A 14,730-nucleotide genomic window follows, 5' to 3' on the forward strand; every position below is an offset into this window, starting at 1 on the left:
GAGCCACGTAAGAAGGAGCCTAGGTCAGAGGTCGCGATCGACCTGGGGGTGGGTTTTAGGGATCGGGGCGGGCTCAGGTTGGCCCCGCCCGGGGAGGGGGCGGAGCGTCTCCGGCTAGGCCCTGCCGGCTAGGGCTGCACGTGACCCGCGGCCCCACCTCCCGCTCGCTCTGCAGCGCCAGCTCGGCAGGCGCGGGGCGTGAGTCTCGAGTGAGACCCGCCAGGCTCCAACTCCGCAGCGCCGGGGCTCGGCGGGCAGCAACTTTCTCCCCGGAGCGGCCGCGGCGGCGGCGGCTGCTGCCGTGGCAGTCGGAGCGGGAGCCGGGAGGAGGAAGGCGGCGGCAGCGGTTCCTTGTGCCCGCTCGGGCTGTCTAGCCCTCCGAGACCGCCGGCCCGCGGAGCCTCGTCCCCCCGGGCAGCCCCGGGCCCCTGCCCTATGTCCCGCAAGGCAAGCGAGAATGTGGAGTACACGCTGCGGAGCCTGAGCAGCCTCATGGGCGAGCGGCGCAGGAAGCAGCAGGAGCCGGACGCGGCGAGCACGGCTGGGGAGCGCAGCCTCCTGGCGGCCGCCGAGTCCAGCGCCAGCCTGCAGGGCTCGGGCGGCGGCGGCGTCGGGGACCTGGAGCGCGCGGCGCGGAGGCAGTTCCAGCAGGACGAGACCCCCGCCTTCGTGTACGTGGTGGCAGTCTTCTCCGCGCTGGGCGGCTTCCTGTTCGGCTATGACACCGGGGTGGTGTCGGGGGCCATGCTGCTGCTCAAGCGGCAGCTCAGCCTGGACGCGCTGTGGCAGGAGCTGCTCGTGTCCAGCACGGTGGGGGCGGCCGCAGTCTCGGCGCTGGCTGGCGGGGCCCTCAACGGCGTCTTCGGCCGCCGCGCCGCCATCCTGCTGGCCAGTGCCCTCTTCACCGCCGGCTCCACGGTGCTGGCTGCGGCGAACAACAAGGAGACGCTGCTCGCCGGCCGCCTGGTTGTAGGGCTCGGCATCGGTGAGTTCCGGCTTGGCGAAGGGCGCGCGGGGGCCCCTGGCGACACCGCCCTTGACCCTGGTCGCTGCGTTCCTTTTGCCCCTTCGGGGTCCCCGTCGGATCTGGCCGGCTCCCGAGAATACTGCGCGTCTCTTGCTCTGCTCCGAGAGCCCATCTGTTTGTTAGTCCGGCCTCGCAGGCTCCCCCTAGGGTGGGGGTGGGGGTTCGCTCTAGTCTCTCCGGAGCCCACGAGGAATCTTCGATTTCCCACAGACAAGTGAATCAGCGTGATTGTTGTCTCTCTGAGCCCTTCCGGGAGCCCCGCGTATCACCAGCGTTGTCCTTGATCCAGTCCTACCTGATGCCTATCTAGAGCTTAGGAAGGAGGGTCTCTTTACTTTTCAGCATTGTCTCACCTTGTTTCTCCATTGCTAGACCGTTTCCTTTCCTAGGATTCCAAACTCCGAACCCAATCAGTCTTAAAAGTCACAGTAAGAGAATTTTTAAAGTTAATCAAGTCATCTGGACTCTATTTTTTGCTACTCCTCACTTTCCTTCTCTAGTCATTTATCTTTAGGGTGGAGTATTATTTTTTCTCCTCTTTTGCTGTTACTTTTTGTATTGCCCTTTGCTTTTCATTTTCTTCCCAAATGAATTCTTGCCTTTTCTGTTTCTCTGACTTTTCCCTTTAAATCTATATTCACCCATTCTCCTCTTTGTTTTGCCTCTCCTGCTTTCCCTTGGGTCATGTTCACTTCCTAAATTCATTTAGGAACTACTCGCCCTGTGGATTAAATGCCTAGCAAGGTAGATGTTCGCAATTTACTTCCAAAATGAATGGATGTAGATTTCCTTGGCATTGATTTTTCACCCTGGTTGCTGAGCAGGGGAGGTGCAGTTGGTAAGTTCTTGGCAGATGGAAGCTATTTGGAATGTGCTTAGTGTTATTAGAAAACACTTTTGAGACAAAGTAGGTTGAGACTTAAATCTCGCTAGTAGTTTTTCTAAGACGCGCCACTGATGCTTTTTTAATGTTGCCTTTCATAATTCAGTTATTTTGTTTCCTTTAGGGTGCTGTTAAAGTATTTCTTCCCTATGGCTAGGGATTGATGAAAGAGCCCTTTAGATCTTGGGCTCTTGATGATCTGTCCATTCACCACTTGTTTGACCTTTATGGTTTTTGCCTCTTCTCTGTAGGCTCTATGGGGGAGAGAGCCCCATTTATGCAACTCCACATGTAGCAACCATGGGCCTAAAACCTAACTCACTGCACTTTTATATCCAAAATCGGTTATTACTGACTTCCTTTTTGTTTGTGTATCTCACTGTTAATTGGGAAGCAGGACAAGCCTCTCAGTAAAATGTTGAGTTGGTGCATTAAAGTCCAAAATAACCAAAAAGTACTGCTGAAATGAAACCTCCCTGTACAGGAACTACCTGTGCTTTCAGGATTATTTTCTCAGAATTCTCTGCCTGGGATATCAGACTACCTTTTTTGTTTCTTCGGACACTGAAATAATGTAATTTTAGGTAGCAAGATTTGTTCAGTAAGACTGAATCTTATTTGTGATTTTGGAATTCAATACTGTTTTGCAGAGATCTCTAAATGAAGTTTCCTAGTGTTTAGCTATGGCACATATTGGATATTTGGGTATTATGTTTACTTTTTTATCTGATAGGAAAATTAACCTGCTGTTGTGTGTAAGGGCCCTTTCCAGATGTTGTGAGCAGAACAGTGAGGAGCATTTATATTTCAGTAAGAGTGGCAGGGCAGGACTAAAGCAAGGTAGAACTTGCTAATCTCCATAAGAAAGGATCACAGGGAGGGCTGATGAATTAAAAGAGGGTACCATTACCCCCAACAGAGGAAAGCCTAAGCTCTTCCAGATGGAAATGGTATGTTGATGAGTAGTATTTTGACAGTAGAAGTAAGGAAAGGACCTTCTAAGCCAGGGAATGAGTAAAGAAAGGAAACCATAGGCCATACTTGGGGAACCAGGTGGATGCAGCCAAATGGATGAAGCCGGAGGTTAGATTGGAAAGGTTGGTGTGCAAGAACTGCATCTGTGTCTGTGGCACGTGGGCTGCTTGCCTGATAGTGCAGCCAGTTGAGACATGATCCTGATAAAAAATTAGTTAAATTTTTTTAACTAACGGCCTGTCTCATTCCAGGGGGAGCACCCCTTAGACTGGAAGCCCTGATACAAAGTTTCGTAAAAAGCCCTCCTCACTTATAAAGTGAAGAATGTTTTAAGGTCATAAACAGGTTTTCAAATAAGCCATATTAAACATCACCACCTTTCAAATTAGGATCTATGTGATGCATGTAATTGTACACATAAAACCCTTAAAACTCACAAAGATTACTAACCATTCAAAAAAGGAGTCACAAATATTTTTAGCTACAAGGAAATGGGTCCTAACATGAGCATGTTTTTAAGGATACAAATCAGTTTTGCTTGTTTAGTACACTAAATCTGAGTTTATTTCATGCTGTTTTAAGTAGTTTAATTTTATGTGTGGTCAGGAGTTTTGTTGTTGTTCTTTTGATATTTAGTAAATGTTGAAGAATAACAAAATGTGTCTTCTGGTATATTTTTCAGACAAGTTTGCAATGGTAATTTCTTACTTCCACAGATTTACCTGTGGTAAATATAAGGGCCGGGAGGACAGGGTTTTTTATTCGTTTTGTTCACTAATGTACAATACTCCCAGCCCGTAGGAGGCAGTGGTTGTACTTGTTGAATAAAATGAGTGAATGGTAAGCAGAAACATTAAAAAATTCTATTGCTGATAGGGTATCGCTCTAAGTTAGGATTGTCATTATTTTTTTAAGGGTATTATGAAATATTTGAAAGGCCATCTAAGGGTTTTAGTTTGTAATGGTTTAATTAAATCATTTATTTGTTTAACAAATGCAAATTAAGCTTCCATTATTGATTCTGTCAGTTTCGGAGTAGGCAGTAATTAGATAAAAATCCCACCCTGTAGGTGTTCATACTCTAATGGAACAGAAAGGCCAGCAACAAGCAATTAGGGACTTCCCTGGTGGCGCAGTGGTTAAGAATCTGCCTGTCAATGCAGGGGGCATGGGTTCTAGCCCTGGTCCGGGAAGATCCCACATGCCGCGGAGCAACTAAGCCCGTGCGCAACAACTACTGAGCCTACACTCTAGAGCCTGCGAGCCACAGTTACTGAGCCCGCGTGCTGCAACTACTGAAACCCACGCGCCTAGAGCCCGTGCTCCGCAACAAGAGAAGCCACCGCAATGAGAAGCCCGTGCACTGCAACAAAGAGTAGCCCCCCGCTCGCCGCAACTAGAGAAAGCCCGTGTGTAGCACGAAGACCCAATGTAGCCAAAATAAATAAATAAATAAATATTTTAAAAAAGCAATTAAAATACAATAGAGGTTTCTCTAAGTGCCGTGGGTAACACAGGATAATAGGCAATTGCATTTTTGGGGGGGAGGAAAATAGAACACATAATTAAGCAGGTTTTGTAGAAACAGATATTTAAAATGGGGCTTGAAGGATGAGTAGGAGTTCAGCAGATTTACAGAGAGCCATGAAAGGAAATATTATTTAGTTAGTGCTTTAGTATAGACTAGGAGCCCTGCTGTTACTTTATATAGGTTATCTTATTTAATCCTTTTAGCTCTAGAAACAGGTCTCCTATTGCTGGATGCATACCTCATAGATACTGTGGGTTTGGTTCTACACCACCGAAATAAAGTGACTATTGCAATAAAGTGAGTTACACAAACACCCAGTGCATAAAAAGTTATATTTACACTATACTGTAGTCTATTGTGTACAAATAGTATTATGTCTAAAAAAATTGTACGTACCTTAATTTAAAAATACTTCACTGCTAAAAATTGTTAATCATCGTGTGAGTCTTCAGCTAGTAATCTTTGCGGGTGGAGGGTCTTGCCTCCATATTGATGGCTACTGACTGATCACGGTGGTGGTTGCTGAAGCCTGGGTGACTGTGGCAATCTCTTAAAATAAGACAACACTGAAGTTTGCTGCATCAGTTGCATCAGTTGACTTTCTTTCACAAATGATTTCTCTGTAGCATGCGATGCTGTTTGGATAGCATTTTACCTATAGTTAGAACTTCTTTCAAAATTGGAATCAATCCTCTCAAACACTGCCACTGATTTATCAACTAACTTTATGTATTGATAGTATTCTAAATCCGTTGCTGCCACTTCAACAGTCTTCACAGCATCTTCACCAGGAGTAGATTTCTTTTTGAGAAACCACTTTCTTTGCTTATCCGTAAGAAGCATCTCCTTATCCGTGAAAGTTTTATCATGAGATTGCAGCAATTCAGTCACATCTGCAGGCTCCACTTCTAATTCTGGTTCTCTTGCTGTTTCTACCACATCTGCAGTTACTTCCTCCACTGAAGTTTTGAACTCCTCAGTCAGAGTCATCATTAGAATCAACTTCTTCCAAACTCTTGTTAATGTTGCAAAATAGACCTCTAACTATGAATCACTGATGTTCTTAATGGCATCTGGAATGGTGAATCCTTCAGAAGGTTTTCAATTGACTTTGCGCGTATCCATCAGAAAAATCACTATATATAGCAGCTATAGCCTTACATAGGTATTTCTTAAATAATAAGACTTGAAAGTCGAAATTACTCCTTGATCCATGAGCTGCAGAGTGGATATTGTGTTAGCAGGCATCAAAACAACATCAATCTCATACATCTCCATCAGAACTCTTGGGTAACCAGGTGCATTGTCAGTGAGCAGTAATATTTTGAAAGGAATCTTCTGAGCAGTAGGTCTCAATAGAGGGCTTCAAATATTCAGTAAACCGTGTTGTAAACAGACTTGCTGCCATCCAGGCTTTGTTCCATGCATAGAGCACAGACAGGGTAGATTTAGCCTAATTCTTAAGGGCCCAGGGATTTTTATAATGGTAAATGAGCATTGGAGCCAGGCATTGACCTCTCTCTATCTATGGAAGTCCTAGAAGGGATCTTCTTCCAATATAAGGCTGTTTTGTCTGTGTTGAAAATCTATTGTTTAGTTGTAGCCACCTTCATTAATTATCTTTACTAGATCTTCTTGGTAACTTGCTGCAGCTTCAGCATCAGCTCTTGCTGCTTCCCCAGTACTTTTGTGCATGGAGTTCTTTCCTTAAACCTCATGAACCAACCTCTGCTAGCTTTAGACTTTTCTTTTGCAGCTTCCTCACCTCTCTTAGCCTTCGTAGAATTGAAGAGAATTAGGCCCTTGCTCTGGACTAGGCTTTGGCTTAAGGAAATGTCGTAGCTGGTTTGATCTTCTGTCAGACCACTATAACTTTCTCTGTATTAGCAACAGGGCTATTTTGCTTTCTTATCATTTGTGTATTCGCTGGAGTAGTACTTGTAATTTCCTTCAACTTTGCCATCATCACAACTTGGCTTACTGGTGCAAGAGGCCTAGCTAGTGGCCTGTCTTGGCTTGAGACATGCCTTCCTCATTGAGCTTAATCATTTCTAGCTTTTCATTTAAAGTGAGAGACCTGTGACTTTTTTCGCTTTAACACTTAGAGACTGTTAAAAGTAGGGATATTAATTGGCTTAATTTAAATATTGTTGCCTCTCAGGGAAATAGGGAGGCCTGAGGACAGGGGGAGAGGGGCTGGGAAGCTGTTGGTTCCTGGAGCAGTCAGAACAAACAACATTTTTTGATTAAGTTCCCATCTTACATGACTGCGGTTTGTGGTGCCCCAAAATAATTACATTAGTAACATCAAAGATCACTGATCACAGATCACCATAACAATTATAGGAATAATGAAAGAGCTTGAAATATTGTGAAAATTACTAAAATGTGACCCAGAGACATGAGCAAGTGAGCAAGTGCTGCTGGAAAAATGGTGCCAATAGACCTGCTCTCTGCGGGGTTGCCACAGACATTCAATCTGTAAAAAATGCAGTATCTTCAAAGTTCAATGAAACAAGGTATGCAATAAAACAAGGTGCAGCAGTTAAATGACAAGGTCACTGGTGTGAAATCAGAATTAAAAAAACAAAACCTCGGAGTCTTTTGCTCTTTGAATTATTGGGCATTTAAGTTAACAGCAAGAGTAAAGGCAGCAAAAAGTAAAAGCAGTATATGAAGCAAAAAGTGACTGAAGGGTGGTGATGGGTCAACCATGAAACTGGAATGATATTTTGCGGGGAGAGGTGTGGATTAGGCTGAATAGGGTTTATTTGGTCTTGCCTATGCGGGGACAGTCTTTGGAGATTTCAGTTGTAAATGATATGATCAGATTAAACATCCCTTGAATTTTTTTTTTCCTTCTTCTTTAAACCATTTTGCTTTTAAACTCTTACTTTCTTCAACCTTTTGTCAACCCCCCCTGCAAAAAAAAAAAAAAATTCAGGAGGCTGCAAATAAGAAAATAGTTTATTTGGGGTCTTAAGAATTGTGATTCAGTATGACAGACTCTAGGTCTATCCACCTCATTACAAATAGCTCAATTTCGTCTCTTTTTATGGCTGAGTAATATTCCATTGTGTATATGTGCCACATCTTCTTTATCCATTCATCCGATGATGGACACTTAGGTTGTTTCCATCTCTGGGCTATTGTAAATAGAGCTGCAATGAACATTTTGGTACATGACTCTTTTTGAATTATGGTTTTCTCAGGGTGTATGCCCAGTAGTGGGATTGCTGGGTCATATGGTAGTTCTATTTGTAGTTTTTTTTTTTTTTTTTTTTTTACGGTACGCGGGCCTCTCACTGTTGTGGTCTCTCCCGTTGCGGAGCACAGGCTCCGGACGCGCAACCTCAGCGGCCACGGCTCGCGGGCCCAGCCGCTCCGCGGCATGTGGGATCTTCCCGGACCGGGGCACGAACCCACGTCCCCTGCATTGGCAGGCGGACTCTCAACAACTGCGCCACCAGGGAAGCCCTATTTATAGTTTTTTAAGGAACCTCCATACTGTTCTCCATAGTGGCTGAATCAATTCACATTCCCACCAGCAGTGCAAGAGTGTTCCCTTTTCTCCACACCCTCTCCAGTATTTATTGTTTCTAGATTTTTTGATGATGGCCATTCTGACTGGTGTGAGATGATATCTCATTGTAGTTTTGATTTGCATTTCTCTAATGATTAATGATGTTGAGCATTCTTTCATGTGTTTGTTGGCAGTCTGTATATCTTCTTTGGAGAAAAGTCTATTTAGGTGTTCTGCCCATTTTTGGATTGGGTTGTTTGTTTTTTTGTTATTGAGCTGCATGAGCTGCTTGTAAATTTTGGAAATTAATTCTTTGTCAGTTGCTTCATTTGCAAATATTTTCTCCCATTCTGAGGGTTGTCTTTTGGTCTTTTTTATGGTTTCCTTTGCTGTGCAAAAGCTTTGAAGTTTCATTAGGTCCCATTTCTTTATTTTTGTTTTTATTTCCATTTCTCTAGGAGGTGGGTCAAAAAGGACCTTGCTGTGATTTATGTCATAGAGTGTTCTGCCTATGTTTTCCTCTAAGAGTTTGATAGTTTCTGGCCTTACATTTAGGTCTTTAATCCATTTTGAGCTTATTTTTGTGTATGGTGTTAGGGAGTGATCTAATCTCATACTTTACCTGTCCAGTTTTCCCAGCAACACTTATTGAAGAGGCTGTCCTTTCTACACTGTACATTCCTGCCACCTTTATCAAAGATAAGGTATCCAAATGTGCGTGGGTTTATCTCTGGGCTTTCTATCCTGTTCCATTGATCTATCTTTCTGTTTTTGTGCCAGTACCATACTGTCTTGATTACTGTAGCTTTGTAGTATAGTCTGAAGTCAGGGAGCCTGATTCCTCCAGCTCCGTTTTTCGTTCTCAAGATTGCTTTGGCTATTCGGGGTCTTTTGTGTTTCCATACAGATTGTGAAATTTTTTGTTCTAGTTCTGTGAAAAATGCCAGTGGTAGTTTGATAGGGATTGCATTGAATCTATCGATTGCGTTGGGTAGTAGAGTCATTTTCACAATGTTGATTCATCCAATCCAAGAACATGGTATGTCTCTCCATCTATTTGTATCATCTTTAATTTCTTTCATCAGTGTCTTATAATTTTCTGCATACAGGTCTTTTGTCTCCTTAGGTAGGTTTATTCCTAGATATTTTATTCTTTTTGTTGCAGTGGTAAATGGGAGTGGTTTCTTGATTTCTCTTTCAGATTTTACATCATTAGTATATAGGAATGCAAGAGATTTCTGTGCATTAATTTTGTATCCTGCTACTTTACCAAATTCATTGATTAGCTCTAGTAGTTTTCTGGTAGCATCTTTAGGATTCTCTATGTATAGTATCATGTCATCTGCAAACAGTGACAGCTTTACTTCTTCTTTTCCAATTTGGATTCCTTTTATTTGCTTTTCTTCTCTGATTGCTGCGACTAAAACTTCCAAAACTATGTTGAATAAGAGTGGTGAGAGTGGGCAACCTTGTCTTCTTCCTGATCTTAGTGGAAATGCTTTCAGTTTTTCACCATTGAGGATGATGTTGGCTGTGGGCTTGTCATATATGGCCTTTATTATGTTGAGAAAAGTGCCCTCTATGCCTACTTTCTGCAGGGTTTTTATCATAAATGGGTGTTGAATTTTGTCAAAAGCTTTCTCTGCATCTATTGAGATGATCATATGGTTTTTCTCCTTCAATATGTTAATATGGTGTATCACATTGATAGATTTGCGTATATTGAAGAATCCTTGCTTTCCTGGAATAAACCCCACTTGATCATGGTGTATGATCCTTTTAATGTGCTGTTGGATTCTGTTTGCTAGTATTTTGTTGAGGATTTTTGCATCTATGTTCATCAGTAATATTGGCCTGTAGTTTTCTTTCTTTGTGACATCCTTGTCTGGTTTTGGTATCAAGGTGATGGTGGCCTCGTAGAAGGAATTTGGGAATGTTCCTCCCTCTGCTATATTTTGGAAGAGTTTGAGAAGGATAGGTGTTAGCTCCTCTCTAAATGTTTAATAGAATTCACCTGTGAAGCCATCTGGTCCTGGGTTTTTGTTTGTTGGAAGATTTTTAATCACAGTTTCAATTTCAGTGCTTGTGATTGGTCTGTTCATATTTTCTATTTTTTCCTGATTCAGTCTTGACAGGTTGTGCATTTCTAAGAATTTGTCCGTTTCTTCCAGATTGTCCATTTTATTGGTATAGAGTTGCTTGTAGTAATCTCTCATGATCTTTTTTATTTCTGCAGTGTCAGTTGTTACTTCTTTTTCATTTCTAATTCTATTGATTTGAGTCTTCTCCCTTTTTTTCTTGATGAGTCTGGCTAATGGTTTATCTATTTTGTTTATCTTCTCAAAGATCCAGCTTTTAGTTCTATTGATCTTTGCTATCGTTTCCTTCATTTCTTTTTCATTTATTTCTGATCTGATTTTTATGATTTCTTTCCTTCTGCTAACTTTGGGGTTTTTTTGTTCTTCTTTCTCTAATTGCTTGAGGGCAAGGTTAGGTTGTTTATTCGAGATGTTTCCTGCTTCTTAAGGTGGGCTTGTATTGCTATAAACTTCTCCCTTAGAACTGCTTTTGCTGCATCCCATAGATTTTGGGTCGTTGTGTCTCCATTGTCCTTTGTTTCTAGGTATTTTTTTATTTCCTCTTTGATTTCTTCAGTGATCACTTCATTATTAAGTAGTGTATTGTTTAGCCTCCATGTGTTGGTATTTTTTACAGATCTTTTCCTGTAATTGATATCTAGTCTCATGGCGTTGTGATCGGAAAAGATACTTGATACAATTTCAGTTTTCTTAAATTTACCAAGGCTTGATTTGTGACCCAAGGTATGATCTGTCCTGGAGAATGTTCCATGAGCACTTGAGAAAAATGTGTATTGTGGTGTTTTTTGATGGAATGTCCTATAAATATCAATTAAGTCCATCTTGTTTAATGTATCATTTAAAGCTTGTGTTTCCTTATTTATTTTCATTTTGGATGATCTGTCCATTGGTGAAAGTGGGGTGTAAAAGTCCCGTACTATGAATGTGTTACTGTCGATTTCCCCTTTTATGGCTGTTAGTATTTGCCTTATGTATTGAGGTGCTCCTATGCCGGGTGCATAAATATTTACAATTGTTATATCTTCTTCTTGGATCGATCCCTTGATCATTATGTAGTGTCCTTCTTTGTCTCTTCTAATAGTCTTTATTTTAAAGTCTATTTTGTCTGATATGAGAATTGCTACTCCAGCTTTCTTTTGGTTTCCATTTGCATGGAATATCTTTTTCATCCCCTACTTTCAGTCTGTATGTGTCTCTAGGTCTGAAGTGGGTCTCTTGTAGACAGACACCAAGCTTTTTAAACCTGAAGACTCTAATTTCAAATAGGACACAAATTTGCAAACTCAGAATTTATTATATTCTATAGAGAATCTTATTTTCATGTCTTTACACAGTTACATTTTGTAAGTGTTTAGCAATATTGTACCTACAATCAAAGTTTTTAGGTGCGGTTAGGTAGAAAAGGATTGAAGGAGTGTGAATTTGCATGTTTTGCTTCATTTGATTTTTGTCTGGGACCTTGTGTCTCTCATGCATAACACACACACAAGGTTGTTGTGACAGGGCAGAGTATAAGAATGCTATACTGTTATCATTGTTAGCATGTCCATAGCCAAAAAGCACGCAATGTAATGTCGACCTTTTTCCGTAGTGTTGGCATTTACTGCTCATTGTAAGTGGTGATTTAGCACCTGTGTGGGGCATAGTAAAAAGGGTCTAAATTCAGATATTTACCAGTATCCAAAACGTTTACTGAGAATTGACTTGTTAATTTATACAGCACTGGGTTTGCTGAATTAATCTTAGATTTACACCAGTTTCTCCTCTGTCGGCCTCTGTTCCGGTACTTCCTCTATTGGAACACAGTTTGTAGCTGCTTATTGCAGCTTTTAATTGGTATGTTATGGCCTGTTGAGTAATATTTTTCAAAAATATATCAGTTTTATTCAAACAGCACTTTGAATTTTTATCCTTTAATGCAAAGCAAATGTAAAATCTTGTCTGATGAGAAAGTCATACTTTCTCAATACAATCTCAATACTGAGATTAATATCAATAAAGAATTTCATTTAAGGTACTCATAGAATCAGACAGATTTTTAAATAGTTAATCAGCTAGTGCTGATTTTTTTCTTTTTGTGACCAAGTTTGTTCCCTTCCCCACCCCCCATAATTTCTTTCAGTTTTATCTTTTTTTGTTTGTTATCTGAATAATTATTTTCTTAACATCTTTATTGGAGTATAGTTGCTTTACAATGCTGTTAGTTTCTGCTGTATAACAATCAGCTATATGTACACATATATCCCCATATGCCCTCCGTCATGCATCTCCCTCCCACCCTCCTATCCCACCCCTCTAGGTGGTCACAGAGCACTGAGTTGATCTCCCTGTGTGATGCAGCTGCTTCCCACTAGCTACCTATTTTACATTTGGTAGTGTATATGTCAATGCTACTCTCTCACTTCGTCTCAGCTTACCCTTACCCCTCCCTGTGTCCTCAAGTCCATTCTCTATGTCTGCGTCTTTATTCCTGTCCTGCCCCTAAGTTCTTCAGAACCAATTTTTTTTTTTTAGATTCCATATATATATGTTAGCATATGGTATTTGTTTTTCTTTCTGACTTCACTCTGTATGACAGTCTCTAGGTCCATCCACCTCACTACAAATAACTCAATTTCATTTCTTTTTTATGGCTGAGTAATATTCCATTGTATTTATGTGCCACCTAAGTGTCCATCGACAGATGAATGGATAAAGAAGATGTGGCACAGTTTTATCTTCTTTTAAAGCTGGATTTCTGTATTGGATTTCTGTTCTTTACTGGTAATATTTGACATGTAAAGTAAAACTTGTTTGACTTCTTTGACTTTGTTTCCTTGTTTCATACATGTTAACAGTTTGTGTGCACTGCCCCACCCCGCTACCTCCACACTTTTATATCTGGTGGCATTGACATTGTAGACTTACAGTGAGAGTTATGACCTAATTATGTTTGCCTAGTAGTATTGCATTGTGCTCCTCGAGTGAGTTGTCAGTGAGATGACGTAAGTGTTAACGAGAGTTCTATGAAGTTGTTCATGTGACTTCTCTATAAAACATTTCTCTTTTTCATCCATCCATACTTCTCTCTTCTGTGTCTTAAGCTCAGAGTAAGAACACAGTCTGAGTTGACTGATTCACACTAATGTCTTTGGCTTTAACACCTCTAATGATGTAGAACCTGCTGGTAGATCTCAAATAGCAAGCAGTCTTTGCCATTTTTACTCAAAAGCACATAAAGCTATTTTTCTTTTTTCTTCCTGATTGAACTTCGTTCCTTTATACATCCTTCCCATCCTTCCTGTCTATAACTCTTTTCATTTTCTTACCTTTCTCTTTCCTTTGACCTTCAGAGTAAAGAGTAAGCAACACTTCTGTAGAGAAAACTTTCATTGTCTGGAGAAAATATGTACTCAGAAGAAAACCCCAAAACATTTTCTGTATTTAAACTTTAACTTCCTTGGATGTATAGAGAAGAAAATAGCCAAGTTTTACAGATACTTCTAGACTCAAGTTGGGAGAGAGTACTGCATGCTTCATATTTAGGCCTTTTATTAAATATTAGCACCATTGTTTGGAATGATGTGGTCTGGCATATGTTTTAAAAGCCACACAGCAGAAGCCTCATTTCACAACAAGGCTGAGCGGTGTGATGGGGTACCCAGTGCCACAGTGCACAGTGGCATCATGGTGGCACCAGCATCCTTCTGTACTGATTTCAGCATCTCCCTGCTCTGTGCCAGGGGGAGTCTCCCTAGTCGCTTCAAGGCAGAATGTGAATTGGCAATCGATTTAGTGACCAGCGCCCTGGAAGTGATACCTAACATTTATTCAATGCTTACTCTGTGCCAGACAGTCTTCTAAACATTTTGCTTATATTCCCATAATTTTCATAATAACCCAGTGAGGTAATGCTATTACAGGCATACCTCATTTTTTTGTGCCTCACAGATAATCGTGCTTTTTACAAATTGAAATTTTGTGGCAATCCTGCATTGAGCAAGTCTGTCAGCACCATTTCTCCAAGAGCATTTGCTCACTTCATGTCCCTGTGTCACATTTTGGTAATTGTTGCAATATTTCAAACTTTAAAATTTTTATTATATTTGTTATGATGATTTGTGATCAGTGATCTCTGTTACCATTGCAAAAGATTACGACTTGTTGGAGGCTCAGATGATGGTCAGTATTTTTAGCAATAAAGTGTTTTTTACTTAAAGTAGTACATTGAGTTTTTAGACTTACTACTGCTTTGCTGTTTTGCAATATTTGCTTCATTGTGGTGGTCTGGAACTGAACCTGCAACGTCTTGGAGGTATGCCTGTATCTTCTTTTAAAGAAGAGGATATTTAGGTGAAAAGAGATGACGTAACTTTCTCATGGTCACAAAGCTCCTGAGTGGTGGAGCCAGAGATCGCTCCCAAGAGGTCTGGCTTCAGAGTCTGTCCGTGCTCAACTGTTTTGTAACTCTGTCGCTTCTCCCTGAAAATAGCATAACTGTTTTTTTACCATGATATATTATTGTGAGAGTTAATTTTAAAATATAAAATTTTTAAATGAGTTTTTCAAGAACATGGCCACGGCATGTCAAGGAATGACAATGAGAAAAGCAAAGCTTAGAGGTTAGAACATCTCTTTCCTTTGCTCAGAGCTTGTGAACAGGGATGCCTATAATCAGAGCTGCTGTGTTACACAACTCCAGGAGGCTCATGC

General features: G+C 41.2%; 1 protein-coding gene across 1 annotated transcript in view; it reads left to right on the forward strand.

Moving 5' to 3' along the window:
- Positions 1 to 290: 290 nt before the first annotated feature.
- Positions 291 to 14,730, forward strand: part of SLC2A13 (solute carrier family 2 member 13) — a 427,342-nt gene continuing 412,902 nt past the window's right edge. Inside the window, exon 1 of the mRNA XM_079938390.1 lies at positions 291 to 985. Within this exon, the coding sequence (XP_079794516.1) occupies positions 436 to 985 (550 nt within the window). The 5' untranslated portion in view covers positions 291 to 435. The remainder of the gene's footprint in view (positions 986 to 14,730) is intronic.

The sequence above is a fragment of the Stenella coeruleoalba genome (genome assembly GCF_951394435.1).
Source record: "Stenella coeruleoalba genome assembly, chromosome: 11".
Classification (NCBI taxonomy): domain Eukaryota; kingdom Metazoa; phylum Chordata; class Mammalia; order Artiodactyla; family Delphinidae; genus Stenella; species Stenella coeruleoalba.